The following is a 24,769-nucleotide window of genomic DNA, read 5'->3' on the forward strand; positions in this document are numbered from 1 at the left end:
ACATTTCTGAGTTTTGAAGATATAGTCCTAAATACGAAAGACCCGTGGTGACATTTCAACTTCATTATTTCACGCTTTCTGCTTCATGATTTCACGATTTCCACTTCATGAATTCACGAATTCACGATTTCTGCTTCCTGATTTCACGATTTCCACTTTATAAATTCACAATTTCACGATAAAACTTCACGATTTCACGGTTTCGCGAATTCATGATTTCACGATTTCCACTTCATGAATTCACGATTTCTCGATTTCCACTTCAAGAATTCACAATTTCCTCTTCATGAATTCACGATTTCACCATTAAACTTCACGATTTCACGGTTTCACTATTAAATTTCACGATTTCACGATTTCCACTTCAAAAATACACGATTTCTCGATTTCACGATTTCATAATTATAGTACAATTTCAACTTCTCGCGATTTTATTAGTCACATGACTAATGTATGACGTAGAAAACCGCGGGTGATATTCGCTACATGTAAGATGGCGTGTTATATAATTGTACAACCAGATTTAGGTACTGAAAGTGAAAACTGGCCGAAAATGCCTCAACTGATGAGGAAATACAAACAATACTTTTAGAATGCATTATTGCTTAAAATGTGAAATTGTTCCAGTCCCTTTTTTCGGTTTCAGTAAGCTCCCCATTTTTGTGCTATTAAATGAAAAGCGATGCATCTTATTCACATGTAAGTTATTGCCACCTGCTGTGTAAATGGTATGCAAACTGAGTTGATCAAGAGTACGGCCTTACCACGAGGGCCGTTTAAAACGTAAAAAAGCGGCTTAGACGTTTTACTACGTTACAGTCGTGGAAAGGATATACATACAAAATATAAATTCAATCCATGCAAGCATTCTCTTTTAAATGAACAGAAACCAATGTGTCTATGGACGGAAAGACGGATTCCAAAATAATGGAATGACGGACGGACAACTGCAAGGCTTAATGCTCCGTCGCCATAAATGGCGTGGGCATAATAAACATACTTATATATTTTGGAATTGTCTAAAACAGTAAAGCTACTTGGGCATCTTATTTTGTTCATACATGTTTTAGTGTTAAAAGTACCAAATACTGTGTTGGTACAGACACCAATATCCCTCCCCAACCTCCACACAGACGTATGCAGGAGTATAAACTCAACCTGTAACCCAGATCATTCATTATAGTATACCTAGAATTTTCAAAATTGTGACTTGCGTAGGCGTTTTCTGAAGATGGATGATTACCATGTTAAACGTTATCTACTAGGTGCCACAAGAAAGACTTGCCCGGTAGTCACGCTCGAGATGCCCTTTATAGTGAAATAAACAAGGCCAAAGGTCATTCGGTGTATATTTTCATGTTTGTCACATAAAATACCTTGTATCTTGGTCATTTATTGGTGTAGAATAACAACAGTGGTATCAAAATGAAGCCAGGGCTTTGTACATTTATTTACAAACACTTAATCAAATATTTTCTCATTTACATACTTATGAATATTCATGAACACTTAAAAAATGGGCAGATAATTCGTTAAAAATGTTATTTTCAAATAGTACAAAGATAAAATCTTCACTATTTGTGTTTATAAATGGACAAAAATAAGCAATCTTACATTTGAAACATTACTTTATATAAATATATATATGTTTGTAGCATTATTTATTGTTTGCAAGAGTAAATACTGTCAAAAGTGGGTGGGGTATATTAATCATGAAAAAACAAATATTAAAAAACTGATAATATTTACATTTCTCAAATATAAACCATATTTTGAGATAGTAAGATATTTCGATTTTGGAATAATCTTCTTCATAAATATTAATTAAGAGTTTTTTTTAGCTCATCTGCATACTCATGAATATTAATTGAAATGTATCAAATATGCATTTAACCCAGTAAACACCTGACGTCGTACCGACGTTGGTTAGACGTTGGATTTTGGTCGCGACGTCGGCGACCTGAATCCAACGTCTAACCAACGTCATATTCACGACGTCTAATAGACGTCAGACTTAGACGTCTAGAAGACGTTGGCATTAGGTTGGATAGAAAGTCTGATAAATGTTTTTAGTCATAAAACTAACTGGTATTATTTTGCAAGTATAGTTTAAAGATATTTACTTGTTTTCATAAAGGCCTGGACATGCGCTTATTAATAATAGTTCATTCTCACAACAAACATTATATTAATTAAGTTACAATATCGCATGAGATTGTCTATTTTCGGAGACGGATTTTTCACGAACTTTAAACTGTTAAAGATAAAAATGCATTCTATACACATATATAAATTATTCTTAATTCACATAGATCTTCTCTTCTACACATGTTGTCTATCAGTCACACATTCGCGAGATAAGACTGCATCGGTTTACACAGACTTCCTGTAATTTGATATTTATTGGGATAAGATAGAGCAAGTTTATAAATACTTTACACAAAGGGAAGGCTCCGCAACGTGAGTAACAGATTTTTAAAAATTATACTTATTTTAAAAGTTATACTGATTCCGTATTTTTTGAAAAAAAAGACTTATTTTTGTTTGTTACTTTAAAAAGCAATTGCATTTAATTACGTTTTATATAATATTTTTTTCATAGAATTTAAAATATTACATATTTGTTTGGCACGTATTAATTATGCTCTTAGTAATAGCACTAGTATATTTGTATATGTTAAATAATGAAACTGTCAAATTTTATACATTTCAGGTGGAAATGTTGGCGGAGTTGAAGAATCATACAAAAATGACGAAACTTGAAAGTTTCAATTACTGCATAACTTTTTGGACTTATTGTATTAGACTTAGGTCACCATAATATGAAATAAAGATGATAAAATACATGTGTTGATTACTTGTTTGATTGCAAATTACGTTGAAAATTTGGTCAGATTTTGGTTGAAAAGTGGTTAGATTTAGGTTGGAAAATGGTCGGATTGCGACGTCTAGCCAACGTCAGGATCCGACGTCTAAACGGTTTGCAAATCCAACCAAAATCCAACGTTAATCCGACGTCGGGGTCCGACGTCTATACGACGTCTAACCGACGTCAAATGCCTACTGGGAAAACGTTCATTTAGTACACATATATCTGTTCTTAACCATTGATAAGAATCTTATCAGTTTTATAAATGTCCAAGTAAAGCTTGTAAATATTCCATGCATTAAGTATATATATTATTAGTATTTAACACTTATACAAATACTGCACAACGTAGTTTACACAGTTCAGTCTTGCTCATAGTCTTTTCTCTATACACAATACCATACGACATCGTTTTAAAAATGTCACAACTTTATTGTCCTTGTTGCCATGTACATTTCTAAAGTTTGTATATAAATAGCCTCGCATGCACATTCAAACATCCCAAACCTGTTTGGATCGGTAGCTTTTTGCACATTGAACTCCCCACATTTCGTCTTGCAACCACAAAAGTATAGATATTTTTCGTTGGGTATTATGGGAAAATACAGTCATACATTTTCACCCGGGGGTTTTTTTTGTATGCATGAAAAACTTAGACCCATTTTAAACGCTATCGTTTGAAAATTTGTGAAGCGAAAATTAGTATATAAAAAACGGGGATATATTTAAAGCTAGATCACGGGCCCCAAGATCAGAAAAAAAATCCCTCCGTACGGGTTAAAAACCCCCCCCTAGGTATTCAAAAGGGGGAAACCATGGCCCATTAAGGGGAAAAAAAACTAACCCTTTTCAACGCGCATTTAAACCCAAAAAACACCCCATGCGGTAAATGTGAACTATGGAAATAAAAAAAAGTTGGGAAATTTTATCCCCATTGAGTACCGGTCACTTTCTTTAAATACTTCTTATCTTAGAAAAAAAAACGCGAAGTTTAAGAAATTTAAACCCAACAAAAAAAAAACTTGCTTGAACTTCCCTGGTGAAGTTCCGTTCTAGTTTAAAAAAAACCCATTCTGATTGGCGGGTTGGGAAAAAGTTTGTAATCGTCACTTTACTACACGTGTTCCCCTAAAATTAAAAAATGCAGAAATTTAATGTGAAAAATTTAAAATTAAAATAAACGGGAACAAAACCCAAAACCAATGTACGATTTCAAATTTAAAATATGAAATAAGAGGGAATTTCATTCATTTTTTGGGAGTTTTGAATAAAATTGGTTTTTTTTTAAATTTTCTTTTTTTTGTTTTTTTACTTTTGGGCCAAAAAAGGTGAACACTGTCGTGACCTCTAGACCGGATGTTCTTTAAGGGAAGGTAAAGAAGTTTTTTTTGTAACGTTGAGGGAAAAGCAAAAAAAATATGTTGTTTAAATTCAGCAATAGGGAATTTTGGGAGACAATTTTACTGGTGCACGATGGAAGAAAAATTTATCGCTTTTTTCAAAAATGTACATCCCATTCCCCCGAACTGCGGTTTAATTTGAAAATTTTCGTTTTAAAAACGGGTTAGTTTTAATTTTCCCCGGGTTCCCCACGCCCCAAGGTTTCTTATGGGGAAAAACCTAGGGATGGGGGGGGTATAACACCCCGGAGGCAATTTTTTTTTCTGTTGGTGCCAGTGGCATAAGGGTCGTCTGTTTTAAACAGGTTTAACATGTTGTCATCTGTAAAACCCAGTTTACGCAAAAAATGTCCTGCATCTAAAACAAAAAGGGGAAACCGACGGGTTGGCCTCTTTTTTTTCCCACGGCCACTCAGGGGATCTGTATGTATCGCTAACCTGACCTGTATGTAAATCCATATTATTTTACCCAAGTGACCTGTCTCCCTTGGATCCCATTCCCGGGTTTTTTCAGAAATTTTTCAAGGATTCCTATTGGCAAAAAAAATATAGCCCAGAAGCCTGTATGTATACAAGGGATACCGCGAGGGGCCTTTTTTGTACCCCTGGGGGATACCCAAGTTTTTGAATATAAAACCAGGAAGACCATAAAACCCATAAAACCCAGAGGGGTCTTTATGTTGGGAAAGTTTACAAATAGCAGAACCCAGGATCCAATAGTGGTCTTTTTTTAAATAGCCAAGGGGCCCTGAAAATATCCCAAAGGAAAAAACCCAGATAGAATTTCCCTTTTATACCTAGGGTACACAGGGGCATGTATTTATCCCCAGGAAATTCATAGGGTGACTTTAAAGAAAAACGGTCAGCATTTTTTTATCCCCAGGATTCAAGATGGCCCCCCAAAAAATCACTCAGGGGGACCTGTCAATATACCAGGCATCCCAAACCCCAAAATTACGGCCCAAAGGTATAGAAACCGACAGTTTTCCCTGTTACTCAGTTTTTTCCCCCAGAAAAGGCTTATTATGAAAAACCCGGGGAAATTTTCCCCCAAAAAGGCAAGTTATATGGCCACGATAAACATGTTTTTTATCCGGGGTACACAGAGTGGCGTGGCTTTATACCGTGGATACATAGGTAAACCTGTCTGTATACCAATGCCCCCCCAAAAAGGGGACCTGTATGTACAGCCGTGAGGCGGTCCTAAAAACCCCAAGATACCCAAAATTTGGTTTGTGTTTTAAATATCGAAATACCCAAAGTACCCTTTTTATATACCCCTGTAAACCCAGGTTTGACATCCCTGTATACCCAGAATACCCAGATTTTAAAGGGAAAAACTGGGTTTGGCCCTTCTGAAAGGTTCAGAAAAACCCAAAATTTGGGGCCCTCTCTGGTATTCGTATACCAGAATTTGCCCAGTTTGAATACAGGAAAGCCAATATGACCTGCTGTATCGCGGGAAAATCCCCAATACCCCTTTTTTGAAAACCCCAAGCCCGTATTCATTCCCAAGGTCCCCAAAGGGGACGGGTTTGAAAGGGCCGGGGGCGGTTTATACATAAATCCCAAAAAACACACAGAGTGAATCATTGTACAATTTAAGATACCAAAAAAAGGGAATGTACATGAAATGTTTTACCCGGGATTTTTTTTCCCTGCAAAACTAGATACCCATTTTACTGTTTTCTGTATCAAAGCTCCCTATTGTTGTTTTTATGTACCGGGTTTTTCCCCTAGATGTCGAATTTTTAGCAAGTAGGGCCAGCCCGGGCATACACAGGATACCTAGATTTGGCATTTTTTAAACCCTCAAAACCCCGAAAAAGGGGGCATCAAAAATTTAGATGGGAAATGGCGGTGCCAAATAAACAGAGATCCCAAAAATGGCCGGGACTATATATCACTTTTTGCAATTTTGCCTGATTGTACCCAAAGAATAACAATATGGCATGTATAAAACCCAAGTTTCCCTACCGAAAAGCCAAAAAAAACATATTTGCCTTCTCTATACCACAAGATACTTTATGCTCTGTCGTTAAAACCAAGTATACAAATTGATCCCAAATTTGGGATCCTTCTTTTTAACCCCAAAATATTTTTTTAAAACTTTTAAAAAGTTATCTTTTAAAATTATCCGTAAAAAATCCCTGAAAAACCTTACAAAAAAACTTTTTTTTAAAATTCCCCAAGTAAATTAAAAAAAACTGAACATACAAAACTTTTTGACGGTCATTGTGAAAAGTGGCTGTCTTTTTGGGTTTGGGTCTGAGAGGGTTTCTCAACCTAAAAAAAATAGAAAAGTTTTAAAAACAAAAATACTGTCTTAATACAAAAAAACAACTTTTGAAAAAACCAAAAATTTGTATGCAAAAAAACCCTTTAACATTTTGACTTTTGGCACCCCTTTTAAAAAAAAAATGAGCGCCATTTTGGTATCTGAGGTTGCCTACATGGGTAGGGTCTTTTTTAAATTTGTTTTATCAATCTATTGAAATTTAAATTACTTTAAAGCTTATGAAAAATGCCCCAAAAAAAACCCATATTTTGAACATACTTCCCTTTTTGGGGGTTTGTTTGGTCGCCATTTTAAAAAAAAAGGGCAGCCATATTGGCTTTGTAATAGGTTCACATTTTTAAAAATAGCCGGCGATATGTACCAAATAAAAAAAGAATTGCCTTGCTCTTTTTGAAAAAAACCTACAAAATTTATGCAAAAGATAACTGTTCCAGAAGTAAACTAAAACCCACCCATTCTAGCAGTTTTTTACACATAAAACATTTTTAAAGGGGGGTTTAAAAAACCATTTTCCCGTTTAAAAAAGGAATGAGTACCCCCCGCATTCTTTGTTACCTTTCCTGTTTTTCAAATCATGAAATTTTATAAAAAACAAAAAAATTTTTGGTAAAACCTGTACAAAAACCCAAATTTTTTATCGTAATTTTGTACGTTTTTTGAAAATTTCATTAATTTTAGATAAATGCAAATGAGTAATTTGCTTTATAGTTATTTTATTTCATTTTTAAATACTTTGGGGCTTAAAAATTAAATACCATTTTTCCCTCACTTTTTTCCATCAAAATGGCGAAGTTATGATGCCTATAAAGTGAAATTAGTAAAAACGTACTTACTGCCCTTTTGCCCTTTAATTTTTCTTGCCCTTAATTTGCCCTTTAAAATTGTGACTCCCCCGGCACAAAAAAAACTACTTAATCAAATATTTTTCACATATAACACAAAAAACTTTCTTTTCCCCAAAAAAAGCTACGTATTGTTTCCAGCCACAAATATGAAAAAAATTTGGGTTTAAAACATTACGTTTAAAAAACTTGATTGAAGGGAGGGGTAACGGAAGGGTTTGGGCCCAAAATTTGAAGGTGAAATCAAAATCAGGGAAATTGGGAAAATTTTTAATGGGGGAAAAATTTTTTTCCATAAAATCGGGGAAAAAAAAAAAACTTTAAAAATTTTTTTTTTTTTCGTGAAATCGGAAATAAAGAAATCGGGGGGTTTTTTTTTCATGAAATGGTGGATTCGTGGGGGAAATCGGGGAATTCATGAAATAAAATCGGGGGAAAATATGAAATCGTAAAAATCAATAAATCGTGAATTTTTTTTTTTCGTAAAAATCGTAAATTTTTTTTGGAAATCGTGAATTTGTAAAAGTGGAAATCGAAAAAAACAGGAAGCAAAAATCGTAAATTTTCATAAAAGGGGAAATCGTAAAAACATGAAGCAGAAATGGTTAATAAAAAAGTTGAAATGAAAACCAGGGGGTCTTTCGTCCCTAAATTTAAAAAATTTTTTTTTCGCTGTAGATCTATCGATTTTTTTAAATTGTAGAAAAAAGGGGGGTATTAATTCAAGCAGTAAATCAATATCACGATAAATCTACCGTCAATTTTAAAATTTTATTTTGAAAAGAGATGAAAGCTTTTTTAGTAGGCCTACACCCCTTTTTTCCCAATAATAGGTTTTATTAAAATACAAAGGTAACCAAATTAAAGGCCCAAGTTCCCCGTCCACCATAAAAAATAAAAACTTTGTTTAAATTAATTTGTATTATCGTTTATTGCGGCAATTTTCCTTTGATCTTTGCAGCATGTTATACAAAAAAACACAATTTTAACTAAAAAAACTGTGCTGATTCTTAAAAAACTTTTTGCGAAATATCCACAAAAAAATTTCTTATGGATTTTTCATAAGAAAAAAAGTTTTCCCAATATATCAGACATTTAAAACTTTTCCGATATTATCGGAACCCTTTTTTCTACTGAACCCCCTTTTCAGGGGAGTAAAAATTTTTTTCCTTTCAAAAAAAAAAAGATGATTTTGGGCTCCAATTTACAGTTCCCAGAGAAAGAATTGTCAAAAACACCTCATTTATAAAGTAAAAGAATAAATAAACTGGAAAAATTTCAAAAACTTAAATAGTTTTTTGGCCAAAATTTCAGAAATACATGAAATATATGAAATTCGGGGGATTTTAAAATGTTTTTTTTTCCTTTTTTTTTTTTTTTAAAAAAAAAACAACAAGTTTTACAATATGTCTCCAATGAAATGCAAAGATTTAAAACCTTTTGCAAAATTTGTGGGTCCCTTTTATCTGGGGAAAACTTTTTCTAAAACAAAAGTTTTATTTGTTTCAGTCAGCGAGGCGCAAAAAGGGGAATCAAAATAGTAAAAATAATAATAAACAAATTTAAATGAAAATAATATAAAAATTTTTAAATGATAAACTATGCGTTTTAAAACATTTTAAATATGAAAATCCCGGGGGTGTTCCCCGGGATAAAATCAGAGCTGGGGGTTACATTAGTCTAAAAAAAGAGCCCTGGGGGTGACCGTTTTTTAAACTTTTGATTTTTTACGTCGTCTACCTAAGGGGATATCGACAAGTCAAAAAAATAAACGATTTTTAAACTCTCGGGGTAAAAAATTTTTTGGACTGGGGGGTACACCCTCGTTTTTTTTTTTTTCCCCAAATATCTGTCTCGGCCTCCCGGCCCCTCGACGATATGTCAAGAAAAAATACCCTCGAGGGTTCCCCTACTCTGATAAACCCTGGTAACCACTCTCAAAAATTACTATAAGGCCAAACGACAATTTTCAGTATGATTTTTTAATCATATTTATGTTTTTGAAATGCTTTTTTTGACCGTTGGGGGCCCGAAAAAATTTTTGTATGTAAGGGAAAACTGAAGAAAATCAAAAAACCACAATCATGGGGGGTGAAATGTAACACCCAAAACCATATTTTATCGTAGTTTAAAAGTTTTTGGCGATTTGCTATATTTTTTATATAGAAAATTCGGGCAGATCGTGTTTAGAACAAAATATCATAATCTTTTTTTTGAAAAAATTTTTTTAATGTTTTTTAAAAAAATCAATTTTTTAAATCAAAGGAGAGAACTAAACTACAGAAAAACATTTAATAAAAATTTCAAATAGCTATCATTTTCATTACCAAACCCACAGAAACAGTACACTTGCAAATTTGTGGTACGTTCAACCCCCCCAGACAGGGGGAAAACCTGTGAGCGAAACCTGTGTGCAACGGAAAAAGCCCGGCTTTAAACCCTTTGGGGATACCAGAATTTTTTGAAAACACAAAACTTCAAAAGGGAAAAAGCCGGGAGTCATGCAATAACTATTAAAATATTTTGAAAAGTCAAGGATCGGGGGATTTGTGTTTCCCCCTCGTATTGACAATTATAAGTTTGGGTTTCCGGGAAACGTTTAATTTGAAATATAAAATTTTTCTTAAATTAGATTTGTTTTTGGTATGATAAAATGTTTTTAAACGAACGACTATAAAAAATTTAAAAAATCTCATTTCATGTTCACAAAAGTGATTTTCAAGTGTTTTGTTTCCCTAGGGAAGGCAGCGTTATTTTATTTGATCTGAATCCCCCGTCCAGATTTTGGCCCTAAGGCAATTTTTAATTGTTAAGGGTTACTTTTGGGTCAATAAGTATTGTTTTTTCGAATGTGTTATATGGAAATATGTGCTGAAAAAACCCCGGTTTTAAAAGTGTCCTCTTACTGCTATAAATAAATTTGAGCAGATCGATGAATAACTAAAACGTATTAAAAAAAATAACCCTTTTTTACATACCCGGGGGGAAAAGAATTTTTTGAAAAAGGTACTTCCCAAAAATTCTCAGGGAAAAGGGTCTCCATTTCGGGCATGTTCACATTTTTGTCAAAATTTAAAGCCTTTTTCCCCAAAACCCTATTTAAACTGTAAAGGAAACCCACATTTCTATTGATAAAAACCTAGTCATCTATTCCTCCTACGAAGACACTTGCTACAGTTTGAAAACCGATACAGGTTTAAAGGGGGTTTTACATAGTATGTAGGTGGGAGCGGGTAATATGAATGTTGAAAAATTTTGGGGAAAAAACACATATAAAGAGAGCTTTTGCATTCGGCGACCCCATAATAAAGTACAGGTTCAAGCAAGTAGGTTATAAAAACACTATTAAAAAAAGGCCCTAAGAGCAGGTTACGGCGTTTTGTGTGTTTCGGTGTGTGGGGTGTGTTGTTTTGCCCTGTGCGTGTGTGTGTGTGTTGTGTGTGTTGGGGGGGGGGGGGGGGGGGGGGGTTGCAGGAAGCGTGGGGAGAGACAGTGGAGCTGTCCCCACACTCCCACAAGAATGAGAGTTTTGGGACTTGACCTGTTTCAAGATATCAAAAAACTGTTGTTTCCTTTTTTTTATCAGAAATAACAGTAATAAAGGGAAAAAAGCCAATTTGAGAGGGGCATTTTTTGATGATTTTGAGAGAGTAAGGTTTTGGGGATTATGGGGGATACAAAAAGGACTACGGCTCTTAAAAGACCCGGGCGCCTCAAAGTAAATTTTAAAATAGTCAAAATTAAAGAGGGGCTCCCCTTACATTATAAAAAACGGGGGACCAGCCACGTGAAATTCAGTATCTATCTATTGACATTATGTCACTATAAAAAAAGGAATATCTACTAAAAAATGAAAAACGCTTTTTCAGAGTAAAGGGATTTTCATTAAAAAATTTATTTTAAAAAGGGAAAAATGCGATGTTAAGAATAGGACGCACCTCGGGGGATCTTATTGAAGAGGGCTATTTAAAAAAGGGTTTTAGACGCACTTTTGGGTAAGATTATGCATTCAGTCACAATTAAAGTGGACTATATACCAAGGAAGTTTGAGACGCTCCTGGGGGGCGGGTTTTTTACAAATTTTTTATATCCGTAAATCTGCCAGAAAATTTAAATTAAACTTTCCCTTTAAAAATTTTTGCTTTAATAGTCCCGATACTTTTAATTTTTTTTTTCTTTTTTGCGTTCGATTGCAGGCAGTGCCTTTAAGGAAATATGGGCCGGCCATGAGAAAAAACCCAAAATAAATGGGTTTGCGACAGCAAAGGATCCAGACAAGCCTGCGCATCCCCGCAGTTGGTCAGGATCCATGCCTTTTTCGCTAATGGTTTCTCTAATAATTAAAAGTCCCTTTTAAAGCAACAGCAAAAAATTTCCCGGGCCAGGGTGGGCTGGAACCCTTTTGGGGCGCAAAAAACCCCCTATGTTGGGTTTTCTCATGGGACGGGTATTTTTGAACGGGTTTTTACGTTTCCTCAGAAAGAGATGCCCCATTATTTCGCATCTATTGGTTTTTTTGCCAATTTAAACTATGGGCGCATCTTAGAGTAAGGTTATACACTTTAAATCAAGAGGACCCTTTCTTCCCCTTTTGCCCCTAAATTTAAAAGGAATTTTAAATTTTTTATAAAATTGAGGACGCCTTCAGGGGGAAGATACACATTAAGTCACTTTAAGAGGCTATTTACTATGAAAAAATTTAGGAAACTCCTTAAAGTTTTAAAAATTTAAGGGCCCAATTAAAAACAAGGATGTATGATACGACATGAGGACGCCCCCTCGGAGAAGGTTTAAAAACATTATTATCTTAAAGAGGGCACTTTATACCTGAAAAGAGAAAAGTTATACATAAAGCCCGTTTTTAAAAAGGGGGGGTTTTTTACTGGGCGTACCAACGTAAGGTAATAATTTGGGCAAAAATAAAAAGGACTATTTTGTGGCACTTATTTATTAAAGGCCTTTTATATTTTTGAAGACTAAAATACTGGAAACCGTTTTTAGACCCTCTTATACTATGAGAAATTTAGGACCATCTCAAGAGTAAGGCAAATCAATTTTAAAAACTAAAAATTGTTTTACGCCCCACGAAAACTTTTAATTTAAGTACATTAGGCCCCCCCCAATAAATAAGAAAATATAAAGTGGGAAAAATTTGGAACACCTCAAAGTAAGATTATATGTAAATTCTTCACTTTTTATTTTAAAAATTCCTCTTTTATAAAAGGGGATACTTTAATCGTAGCTTTTGTAAAACCCTTTTTCCAACCCACCCAAATTTTTAAATTTCCCCTGTCCCCCTTTCTCACCTTTTCAATTTAAAAAAGTAAAAGTTTGGGTTGGGGGCCCCCTTTCCCCAAAAAACCCTCAGAAAAAAGGGGTATAGGGATACTGAAATTTTTTCCCCGTGTGTAATAGCTGCGATCCTAACGAGGGAAATTGTTTTAAACAGCATTAGTGTGGTGTATATCAAAATTTTTCAAGACTAGTTTCCAAGCTATTTGATGAAACAGAAACGTCAAATTTTTACGTCATTTATTCCCGGGAAAAAATGGAATTAAAACCGGATTCGGAAATTTTTCGAAAATTTAAAAAAAACACTTAAAAACCCTCTATGGGCCCCCCCCACGCTTAAAAACTTTCCTTACAAAAACACTCTTGGGAAAAAACCCCCAATAAACATTGAATGAGTACAAAGAACTGCAGCTCGATACTATTATTAAATATGGGCCCAAAAAAAACAGTGGGCCCCCAAATGCTTTAAGAATCAACTGACAATCCCTTTAAACCCAAAGGGCCCCATTATATTTTTAAAAATAAAGTTTCAGTCTTTCGTAGTAGACCATATGGGAAACCCTCTCAAACATACAAGGAAACTTTAAATTTTTATCCCACAAATTTAAAGCAATCCCTATGCATTCCAAATCCTTTTCCCCCCAAAAAAAATTTTTTTCCGGAATGGTTTCCCCCCTAAAAAACTGTTCAGCCCCCGTTTGTTCTATTCACTGGGAAGGGGGGGGGGGGGGGCAACTGAACCCTCTAATATTTTATCTAATATTTTTAACCTTTGTAATTTCCCTTTTCACCTAAGGTTGCCATTTTTAAAAGTCTGTCCCTGACAAGCGCCTCCCTGTCATATCAGTATTGATTGGGTGGCATACACCGTAGAAGTAGGTACTTTTTACCCAGAGTTTGAAAATAATTTTTTCTCCCTGTATGCCCCAAAACAATTTTCGACCCAAAAACCAAAATACACAAGAAAAAAAGCATCATGGAAACTGCATCGATATGCAAAAAGTATTTTATTGAAAAGTCTAAAAAATATTCGCGTTGCTTCTGTTGATTGATTTTAAAAAAAGCAAATTTTATGTTTTTTACTGGTTTATATTTTAAAAAACAAATTTTTTATTTTTTTCTGGTTTTCTTTTTAAAAAAAGCAGCAATTTAGTAAAACAAAAATGCACACCAAATTCTTTTAAATTTTAACACTTTAAATCTGCAAAGTGAAAAGAAACCGTTTGAATATGAGTGTTTGACATTATAAAAATGTCTAAATGTTTGAAACTGAAAAGTTTGGAATCCTACATCATCATCCGATTAGTTTTGCAAGTTCTGGTGGAGTTATGTTGCTTTCCGGGAACCACAATTACCACTTTCTTTTCCCCTTTTCATCTTTAATTCGCCTTTCACAAGGGGCATGAACCTGCAGTCCAGTGGGTTCCCCTTTTTTAGGGCCCCCGGGATACAACATCTTTATACTTTGATCATTTCTTGTCGGGAAACCAGCCAAAACGCCTCCAAAAATTGTTTGCCCAAAACTTGTAAGGTAATTTTACCTGTTGACGAAAAATTCTATTCAATTTGGAAATTCATTTTTAAAAAAAAATTTGAAAAATCAGTATGCAGTATCGTGGAAAAAACCCGATTGAAAAAAATAAGGAATGATGGGATACACGAGTTCTGAAACTGAAATTTACACTTTGGGGAATATTCAACATGTATGTATTCAGAAAGAGTGTAATGAAAAAAAAATTACTACAAACCAAAAAAAAGGGATTTTTTAAAAAACCCTGACGTTTATCGTTTTTTTTCCCCTTAAAGGGGATTAATTGGGTATTAAAATTTTTGGAAAAAAATTTTGTTAACTAAAAATTAAAAAAAATCGAGCTTAAATTTAAGGTTTACACTTTTTCACACACCAAAAATTCATTTAAAAAAAGTGGGGACCAAATACAAAAAATAAAAAAAAAACCCTTTGCTTTTAAGAAGCTTTTTCACACTAGAGGGGATAAAAAATGAAATATTAAATTTTTCTTAATTCTAAAAGTGAACCCAGTTGTTTTAAAAAAAGTATTAGCTGGGTTTCCCCCCCCAAATTTTATATTTTTTGAAATGGGGCGAAAATTCAAACCCGTACATGGCGGCATCAGTCCAGTGGCAACAGATTTCACACCTGGTATCGTTACAGCGTGACCGGCTTTAAAACTTTCATACAGTGTAGGAGCTGAAAGGTATAAAACTTTGTACATCACACTTGACTACCTTACTCATATATATATACAGTGTGCCCATACCATGTGACTTTGACGTCATTTTATGGCTAAGACGGCTGGCCAAATTCCGTCGATTCGATTCTTCGAAGTGGCGTAAGTTCGTTATTTCTTGATCAAATATGACCAAATAAAGCGCAGGCTAAGGAAAAAAGTGAGTACTTCACTCACAAGTAACCGGTTTTATCAACAGATGAACAGTTTTGGCCTGAAAACGGGAAAACTGTTTTGTTCAGAGAAAATGAGCATGGTAAGACGGCAAGCAAGAGCTCTTTTTGACAGAAAAACGGATGATTGTACACATCAAAGAAGTCGCACGTATTACCGATTCACAGGAATTTAATGCTGGCTCTGTGGGAGGCCTTAATTGACAAAAATGTAGCAGAATTATTTAAAAACTTTTTAAAAATCCAAAATATGCTAAGACGGCAAGTCCGCTAAGACGGCAAGTCATTTTTATTAGATATACCTGGTTGCACCAACTTACGTAATTCAACACTTTCGTGGTTACAGGCCGTCCATCCTTCTATCAATCCGTCCGTCAGTAACATTTTTACTATGTTTTATCAATGCTTGTGAAATAAAATAGAGAAAAGTGGAAACTTTACAGATCGCCCAACACGACAAAAACGAAAATGTTGCAGGCTCGGTTTGATTGAGCCTGTTCATGGACAGCAGTGGAAATGCATGCTACCGTCTACGCCCTCTAGCCCCGGGTTGAGCAGAACTCAACATTTACACATGCTAAAAGTTAAAATAAGCAATTTAGAGACATCCGCAGATGTATTCAAACGGCGGTGAACATGGAACCTTCGATGAACACTTACATAAAAGTTCAGTGACATTCATTGATCATCTTTCATCTTCTCCTTAAATCACTGGTGCTGGGCAAAAGAGATATGAACGGTTTATCATCACTGTTTTCTCATTAAGGCAAAACAATTATTTTTACTTTGGACCATACACCGTTTTGGTGGAATTACACACTATCATTGAAATTACCATATGCATCGCCGAATGAATACATCATCGGATGTTGCTAAATTGATTTTTAGGTTGAACCCACGAAGTGGTTGAGACCTATAATATACCGTATTCCAGAACTTGCAAAAATATCAGCTTAACCATTTTCACTGAAAGACAGATTAATCCGCAGGAAGGTTTTTGCCCGTTTTTTCGGGCTAATCGAAAAATATTCTTATTGATGTTTTCTGAACATTGTTCTACAGTCGCTTGATATTTTCATACATATGAAAATACAATAAGGTTAAAGGATGTGTCATTTTGTATTAAAATTATGTTTTTAAGTCTGTTGATCCATCGAGCATGACTAAGTTGAAAAGCGGAGGTGTATTCCTTTAAAACAATTCAGAAAAACCTCAGACGTGACCGAAGCGCATAAAAATATGCCATGAAAAAAATAGTTCAAAACGTATAAGAAAGATTTCTCTAGTTTAGCCTTAATACATAATGCACTCGTCAGTAATAAAACAGCATAATTATGATCTGAATCATTTTTTCTAGTTGTATAGGATATAGATCTGTATGCGATTTTTTCTACCTGTCCTGATTCGAATGACAAGGGAGATCACTGTGTAGGAGTAAGTTAAATGATAAACTGCTTTATTTAATTTAAAAATAGATTTTCTTTCTGAATTACTTCCCTTTATTCTTATTTTACCCTTATTTTTGTATAGCTTTTATAACGACTGATTCATATTAGTTATTATTTAACATTTTGCTTTATCGTTTTAATATCTCTGTAAGGCTGAGTCAAAATATTTGTTTAAAATTTCCTTTTTATAAATAATTATATATGTAGTATATTAATTGCTACAGTGCTCCACTGTTACATGGAAAGCTACACGTTACAGGTAAAAGCCCTGATCAGCGGCTATTCAAATTCTTTTGTGTGTATGCAACCCATGATTACAATAGGTAACAGTTAACGGCCACGTGCCAACCTTTAGCACGCAAAAGCACAGGTATTTCATATAGAATTTCATATACAATAGAGTCTATTTTGACAGACGTCACTGTTCATAGTCAGGATTTTCATGCTTTTTCAGTGACAATTCAAGTAAAAAGGTAGGACGGGAGCAGGGCTTTAAGGAAAATGGTCGTGATGCAAGTACACGTTTGGTTAACTTACATATTTGTCTCGATATTTAATGTAATAACCTATATTAATACTTACAAGATAAATAATTGACATTCCTTGCAAATCCTGAATACATTTAGATGTTAGGGGTACATGTACTTTACTATGACTTTTAACAACATTACATCAGTCCCGGATTATTATAATTGTTGTTGAATTGAAAAATTTACATGAAAGTTGTCATTTTGATAAACGTTAATAAAACAGAGTAAAAGCTACAGAGTTTTTAAAATAGATTATGAAGCAAAATAGAATCAAAGCAGTTCATAACGAGAATTTCTAGTCGGTTAAAAATCTCATCAGAGCTAATGTTACTTGTAATTTGACTTTCCGACTCAATTAACAAATCTTATCTTAGTATATCAAATGTTGATGTTTGCCTGATGTGAAGTTTCTAAGTAAGTGTGCCCGATAAATGAAACTGATTGATTTCTTTTAAGCAAAATTGAATCAAAGCATATCAACGGGGCATTTGCGTCTTCTCCCGATGATTTTCATGTGTATGGTTCTTTTTCTTATCTCAAAACTGCACGGAAGTCGAAACAGCAGGATCTTGGGGTAGATACAGGTCTAGTTTCCAGTTTGGCGGACCCCACTGACTTCTACTGTTGTTGTAGCAGGGTCGGTCGTTTGTACAAACATTTTAACAAGGTAGTGGAGTTTAAAGACAACAACCCATGAATTAAAGAAGTAGGGTTGCAACATTTTTAATGTTTTGGTGTCAAGATTACTTAAAATAGAAAAAAGTGGAAACTTCACAGGTCGTTAAATCGTGACATCAGTACATTTTATTTTATTAGGCTCGGCTAAACAAGAAGTTGATTTTGCAGAAATGTGTAGAATTATTCAACCCTTTCTTCAAGAATTGTGAAAGTTGGTGTATTTGTGGGTGGTTCCAATACTCCCGCTTTCATAGCCTTGGGTATTGTTTAATCACCCCTTGGATATGGTGTCTGCTTTTTAATTTTGTCTTTTGACTGTTCCTGTGATACGCAGGCTCCATAACCTCAGATCCCCTTCCTAAATTCTAGTTTGTCTAGTTCTGCCCATTGTTTTCTCGTTTGGGGCAAACCCTTTATTTTATCTGGGGACCAAACGCCGCTCTTCATGGAATTACACGCCTCAACACGTGTATCACGCGAAGGTTCCATGTTCATCATCGTTTGAATACATCTGCGGATGTCTCTAAATTGCTTTTTGTACTTTTAGCATGTGTAAATGTTGAGTTCTGCTCAACCCGGGGCTAGAGGGCATGGACGGTAGCATGCATTTCCACTACCATCCATGAACAGGCTCAATCAAACCGAGCCTGCAACATTTTCGTTTTTGTTGTGTTTAGCGACCTGTGGAGTTTCCAATTCTATTTTAATATGTGATATCGCGTTAAATTTTGGGGAAAAAATAAGATTTTTCTATTCTACTCAATATTTTGAATACAGCTACATAGGAATACTTTTTAAAGCATGTCTTCTAGCTTATAGACTGAGTTAAGCATAAGATTCTTATTTGTCAAAACATTATTCTATATATATCTGAAAATTGTGTTTTTGATTTGTGGAAGTCGACAAAATGGCTCTTCTTAATAAGTAGCCTTATTTTTAATACATAACGATTTGTCAAGAAAACATTCACTCAAACATATGTACAACAGACTTGTAAACATATAAAGTAGTATTGATTAGGTCAAAAATGTGTATTATTTGTTGTTGCCTGCTGCCAACTGTATATTTGTTCTTTAGTTTTCGAAACGCTTTAACATACTTTAATCTTAAAGACCGACACGCAGAGGTACATCAAAGATGGTATACATGTGTAGCTTTTGAATTCTTAACATTTCTAGAACAGTTCTCACTTATATGCCAATCCTGCTAGAGCAAATCATAATTCTCGTTTAATTTATCTATTAAGCCTCACAATTTAGCTGTACAAAAAAAAGCATATAACGTAGTTCAAAACATCATATGACTTCACTTATATAACGGTTCTTTGATGGTTTTTTTATAGTTTTGACAAGAAGTAGAATGATCTACTATTGGTACACATCCAGTGACCGCTTGTAGAGAAGTGCGACTCCATAGGCGATATTACTATAAAAAATGACTTGCCGTCTTAGCGGACTTGCCGTCTTAGCATATTTTTAAATAATTCGGCTACATTTTTGTCAATTAACGCCTCCAACAGAGCCGGCATTAAATTCCTGTGAATCGGTAATACGTGCGACACCTCTGATGTGTACAATCATCCGTTTTTCTGTCAAAAAGGGCCCTTGCTTGCCGTCTTACCATGCTCATTTTCTCTAAACAAAACAGTTTTCCCGTTTTCAGGCCAAAACTGTTCATCTGTTGATAAAACCGTTTACTTGTGAGTGAAGTACTCACTTTTTTCCTTAGCCTGCGCTTGATTTGATCATATTTGATCAAGAAATAAAGAACTTACGCCACTTTGAAGAATCGAATCGACGGAATTTGGCTTGCCGTCTTAGCCATAAAATGACGTCAAAGTCACGTGGTATGGGCACATTGATATATACAGATGCACTTGTAAAGCCTTGAAAAGTAGAGTCTCCCCATCCGTAGATACCTATTTACGGGACAGATAAAAACTTCAAAGCAGATAACATCAAACCTGTGCTAAATACCTGGTGACCTCCGAACAAAGGTCACTATTAAAAACAAGAGGACCATGATGGTCCTGAATCGCTCACCTCTTCCCACATGACCCAGTTTTGAGTATGACGTCGTTTTTTTCTATTATTTGACATAGTGACCTAGTTTTTGAGCTCATGTGACCCAGTTTGAACTTGACCTAGATATTATCAAGATAAAAATTCTGACCAATTTTCATGAAGATCCATTGAAAAATATGGTCTCTAGAGAGGTCACAAGGTGTTTCTATTATTTGACCTATTGACCTAGTTTTCGAAAGTACGTGACCCTGTTTTGAACTTTATCTAGATATCATCAAGGTGAAAATTCAGATCAATTTTCATGAAGATCCACTGAAAAATATGACCTCTAGAGAGGTCAAAAGATTTAAATAATTTTAGTCCTACTGACCTAGTTGTTGACCGCAGTTGACCCAGTTTCTAACTTGACCTAGATATCATCAAGGTGAACATTCAGACCAACTTTCATACAGATCCCATGAAAAGTATGGCCTCTAAAGAGGTCGCAAGTTTTTTTTTATTATTTGACCTACTGACCTAGTTTTGTAAGGCACGTGACCCAGTTTCAAACTAGACCTAGATATCATCAAGATGAACATTCAGACCAATTTTCATACAGATCCCATGAAAAATATGGACTTTAGAGAGGTCACAAGGTTTTTCTATTATTTGACCTACAGACCTAGCTTTAGAAGGCACGTGACCCACCTTCGAATTTGACCTGGAGATCATCAAGATGAACATTCAGACCAACTTTCATACAGATCCCATGAAAATTATGGCCTCTAGAGAGGTCACAAGGTTTTTCTATTGTTTGACCTACTGACCTAGTTTTTGAAGGCACGTGACCCACTTTCGAATTTGACCTAGATATCATCCAGATGAACATTCTGACCAATTTTCATGAAGATCTCGTGAAATATATGGCCTCTAGAGAGGTCTCAAGGTTTTTCTATTTTTAGACCTACTGACCTAGTTTTTGACCGCATGTGACCCAGTTTCGAACTTGACCTAGATATCATCAAGATGATTCAGACCAACTTTCATACAGATCCCATGAAAAAATATGGCCTTTAGAGAGCTCACAAGGTTTTTCTATTATTTGACCTACTGACCTAGTTTTTGACTGCACGTGACCCAGTTTCAAACTTGACCTAGATATCATCAAGGTGAACGTTCTGACCAACTTTCATGAAGATCTTGTGAAATATATGGCCTCTAGAGAGGTCACAAGGTTTTTCTATTTTTAGACCTACTGATCTAGTTTTTGATGGCACGTGACCCAGTTTCAAACTTGACCTAGATATCATCAAGATGAACATTCTGACCAATTTTCATGAAGATCTTGTGAAATATATGACTTCTAGAGAGGTCACAATGTTTTTTATATTTTTAGACCTACTGACCTAGTTTTTGAAGGCACGTGACCCAGTTTCGAACTTGACCTAGATATCATCAAGATGAACATTCTGACCAACTTTCATAAAGATCCCATGAAAAATGTGACCTCTAGAGTGGTCACAAGCAAAAGTTTACGGACGCACGCACGCACGCACGGACGGACGACGGACACCGCGCGATCACAAAAGCTCACCTTGTCACTTTGTGACAGGTGAGCTAAAAACACGGAAAAAGGCCACTGTTTAAGTAATGTAAAACTACCTTTGTATGGAGACCATCTGTCCAAAAAAGCCAATTTTTCGAAGGACGGTCTTTACAGACAGGTTTGACTGATATTCAGCATACTGTTCCTTCAAAGTGTTAAGACAATTTGGAATAAAGAAAATTATAAATGCGTTAAATAGTTAACCTCCTGTGGGTTCAACTGCATACACACGACAGTCGTGACATCCTGCGAGTTTCAAACCAGCGGTAACTCCGGCAACAAGACCAGCTCCGCCACAGCAGACGGCAACAACATCTGGATTAGGAACAACCTTTAAAATCTCCAAAGCTATACTGGAAATAATATAAAAAAAACATCGATTTATACTTGATTTATACTGGATTTATAAACAACGTTATTATATAGCTGCATAAGCGACATTTTATGAATATATCTATATGAATCCAATGGATGCACCATCTATCAGCATTAAATCAACTTAAGTGCACCTATTTTTGAGGCGTTGATATGTTTGTATTATTTTGTTTAGTGTTTTCCATGAATGGCTTTAATTGATCAATCAGACTATATGTCGGGCAACTGCCTTCAAAACTGTTTTGATTTTACAGAGAATATTGTCGGTCATTGATATAAATAACTTGAAGAGAAAAAACAACAATCATATTAGAGATTGACGTATAGGAGAAGAAGCAACAACATCACAGAGGATAATAAATCCTCTGAAAATCACTGGACCGGAACGGGCAGGTGATATGCATAATTAGGCTTGGCAGTCCTGTGAGGTTTTAGTGATGTAAGAGAAGTAGACAAAACATCATAAAATTTGACAAATATAGGGTCATAACTCCGCTGAAATTTAATTTACCGGAAAATGCCGAAGCTATGTATAGCTAAGCTTGGCAATCAACACTTTACACTTTATGGTGTAATTCCTACTGGTGGAATCGGAGCAGTTGCACGGACAAGGTAAACTACGACAAATCAATGGCCATTGCTCCACCCATCAAAAACTGTACATGCCGACAATATGCACTGTTAGGCTTTGTATTGACCACTCATATAAGGGTTGGGGAAATCCGAACAATCATATAAGAGAAGTGCCCAAAACCTTATAACATTTGACGAATCAAGGAGCATAACTCTACTGAAAATCAGTGAACTGGAACATGCCGATAATGTGCATTACTAGGCTTGGCAATGATCACTTCTGTAAAGTTTGGAGTGGTTTCACAGGTGTTGCCAGGACAAACTTTGTTACAGACTGACGGACACCACTAAATTAAAACGTCTCCCCCAACACATGTGGGAGACATACCGATAACTTTTTAAGTATACCTCCCATATCCAGTAACGAGATTGATATCATCGAAGGAGTGTAAGAGTGTATACCCTTCAGCAACGCACTTTTTGACATGCTCCTGAATTTCGTTTGATGGCACTTTTCGTGCCTCTAAACCAAAGCTCTGTAAAAAATCAAATTATTAAAAAAGAAATACTGACAACAAATTTTATCGTAAAAAACTATATCCATATAAAAATGTCGAACATTGAGGGCTACGAGAAAATTATTGAAAAAAAAAAAGTTTGTTCCATGACGTTCGATCAATAATTCATATATGAAGATTAAAAAAAAAGATATACCTTTATCATATCAACTCTGTCGTCTGGTGCAGTGTGTGGCATTAATACCAAACCTTTAAGTTCTCTTTTGCTCATACAGTGTGCGAAAGCTTTTCCATAGTTTCCCGCCGAAAATGTCACCGCTTGACGACTTCCATTACGAACTTCCGGTGGCAAATGTTCCATCTGATTAGTAACCCCACGAATTTTAAATGAACCTAATGAATTAAAGTATTAAATAATTTAAAACGCACTTTGTACCCTAGTCCTTGAAAATAGTTACAAACGTTCATTAACTTGAAATATGAAACTTTTATAGTAACTGTCTTACATTATACACTTACTGAACGGCTTGCCGGTCAATAGTCAAAACTATTTGCCCGAGGTAGGTTTGAATTATCATCATTATAATTATTATATGTTAATAGTATATTACATGATACCAGAAGTAGATTTCAAGGAACTTTTTCTCTCAGTGTTTTACTTTAATAGTCAATCAATATAATCAATAGCACACACTGTTGACTGGTGATTTACATAAGAGTATGCTTGTTCATACAGTCCAATTCCACTGTTTGGTGTAGTGTATGCCTGCTTTACTGAAATTTTAGTGTGACTTCTAAAAAATCTTTAAAATTTTCTTCTAAAACTAAAATGCTAGTTACCTGTTGTCTGCATGTTTTCAAGTTTAAGGTATAAATCTATGTCTTGATCAAGTGTGGGAAACATTCCTTGAACATGACACAGTAGTGGTGTCTGAATGATGTCCGGATTTCTGTATAAAACATCACAGGCTGCATTGATGGCATCCAAGCTTACTGCATCGGCCATAGTTGGTAGCGTACAAAATGTATGTGCCTATGTCAAGTAAAACATTATTTTCCGATTTAGGCATATCACAATTCGCCTATATATCTATTCACTACTTCCGTAATACAAGTGTATATATTGACCTTTGCCCTGAACATGTACATTTTGCTTTAAACACATGCTTCAGCTTAAATCGATTAAATTAAAATTAAAATGCATCAACTGATTAACACCGAAGTAAAGAATAATTGTCATAGTTAAAAATTATGTTTTCATTCAAAACACAGGCTGCACTTACCTTTTAGTACTGATAGGGTATAAAAGCTATGTCTAAAACAGAAATATGACCCGGTAACGTCTGATAGCATATAGATAACTTGAAGTGACCTTTTGAGCGAAAGGAAAAATATCTGCCGAATATTTGATATCTGATATTTTCATAGTATTTGCATATATTAATTCAAATGCTGCTGTGTTTGCGATTTCGGGCAATAGGACGTTCCACTAACCTACTGTTTTAGGAAAAATGAATATCTGTAGGAATCTTTGGCCTGAAGCTGTATAGGCCTATATGTAACTCACCATGTGGACCCATGCCTTGTTAAATTCTTGAATCAGCTGGTGTTAATAAATTCTTTTAGCTACTAGGTCTACACGATGGAAGTCTTAAAGAACATTATTATTATGACAAACATTATACATCTATGAAAGGGTAAATCTATATATGTATTCATAAGTTGTAAGGATTATTAAACCTTAAAACCTTTAGGTGAAGGTACGGCAGAGGGCACATTCCTCGTGTAACGCAATAAAATAGTTGAAATAAAAATACGAAATGGTGTCCTCTTGTGCATTTTTGGTGTAGGTCTCTTCTCAACCAACTGGGGCGGTTAAGGCCCCTCGGATCCCCATTGGATACGGGCCTGGTG

At 35.0% G+C, this 24,769-nt stretch overlaps 1 protein-coding gene and 1 long non-coding RNA gene across 2 annotated transcripts; one reads left to right on the plus strand and one right to left on the minus strand.

Moving 5' to 3' along the window:
* Positions 1-1,965: 1,965 nt before the first annotated feature.
* Positions 1,966-2,844, plus strand: LOC128547676 (uncharacterized). Its single transcript, XR_008366628.1, has 2 exons — positions 1,966-2,460; positions 2,714-2,844. It is a non-coding gene; the product is annotated as an uncharacterized LOC128547676 (long non-coding RNA).
* Positions 2,845-12,217: 9,373 nt separating this feature from the next.
* On the minus strand, positions 12,218-24,709 carry LOC123528842 (uncharacterized). The gene is made up of 7 exons (XM_053520944.1): positions 24,596-24,709; positions 23,696-23,888; positions 23,052-23,248; positions 22,746-22,873; positions 21,594-21,742; positions 14,819-14,911; positions 12,218-12,237 (listed from the first exon to the last, which is right to left on the minus strand). The coding sequence occupies exons 1-7, from the start codon at positions 24,692-24,694 to the stop codon at positions 12,218-12,220; spliced, it is 879 nt and encodes a 292-aa protein (XP_053376919.1). The 5' UTR covers positions 24,695-24,709.
* Positions 24,710-24,769: the final 60 nt, after the last annotated feature.

Source organism: Mercenaria mercenaria, chromosome 13 (genome assembly GCF_021730395.1).
Source record: "Mercenaria mercenaria strain notata chromosome 13, MADL_Memer_1, whole genome shotgun sequence".
NCBI lineage: Eukaryota > Metazoa > Mollusca > Bivalvia > Venerida > Veneridae > Mercenaria > Mercenaria mercenaria.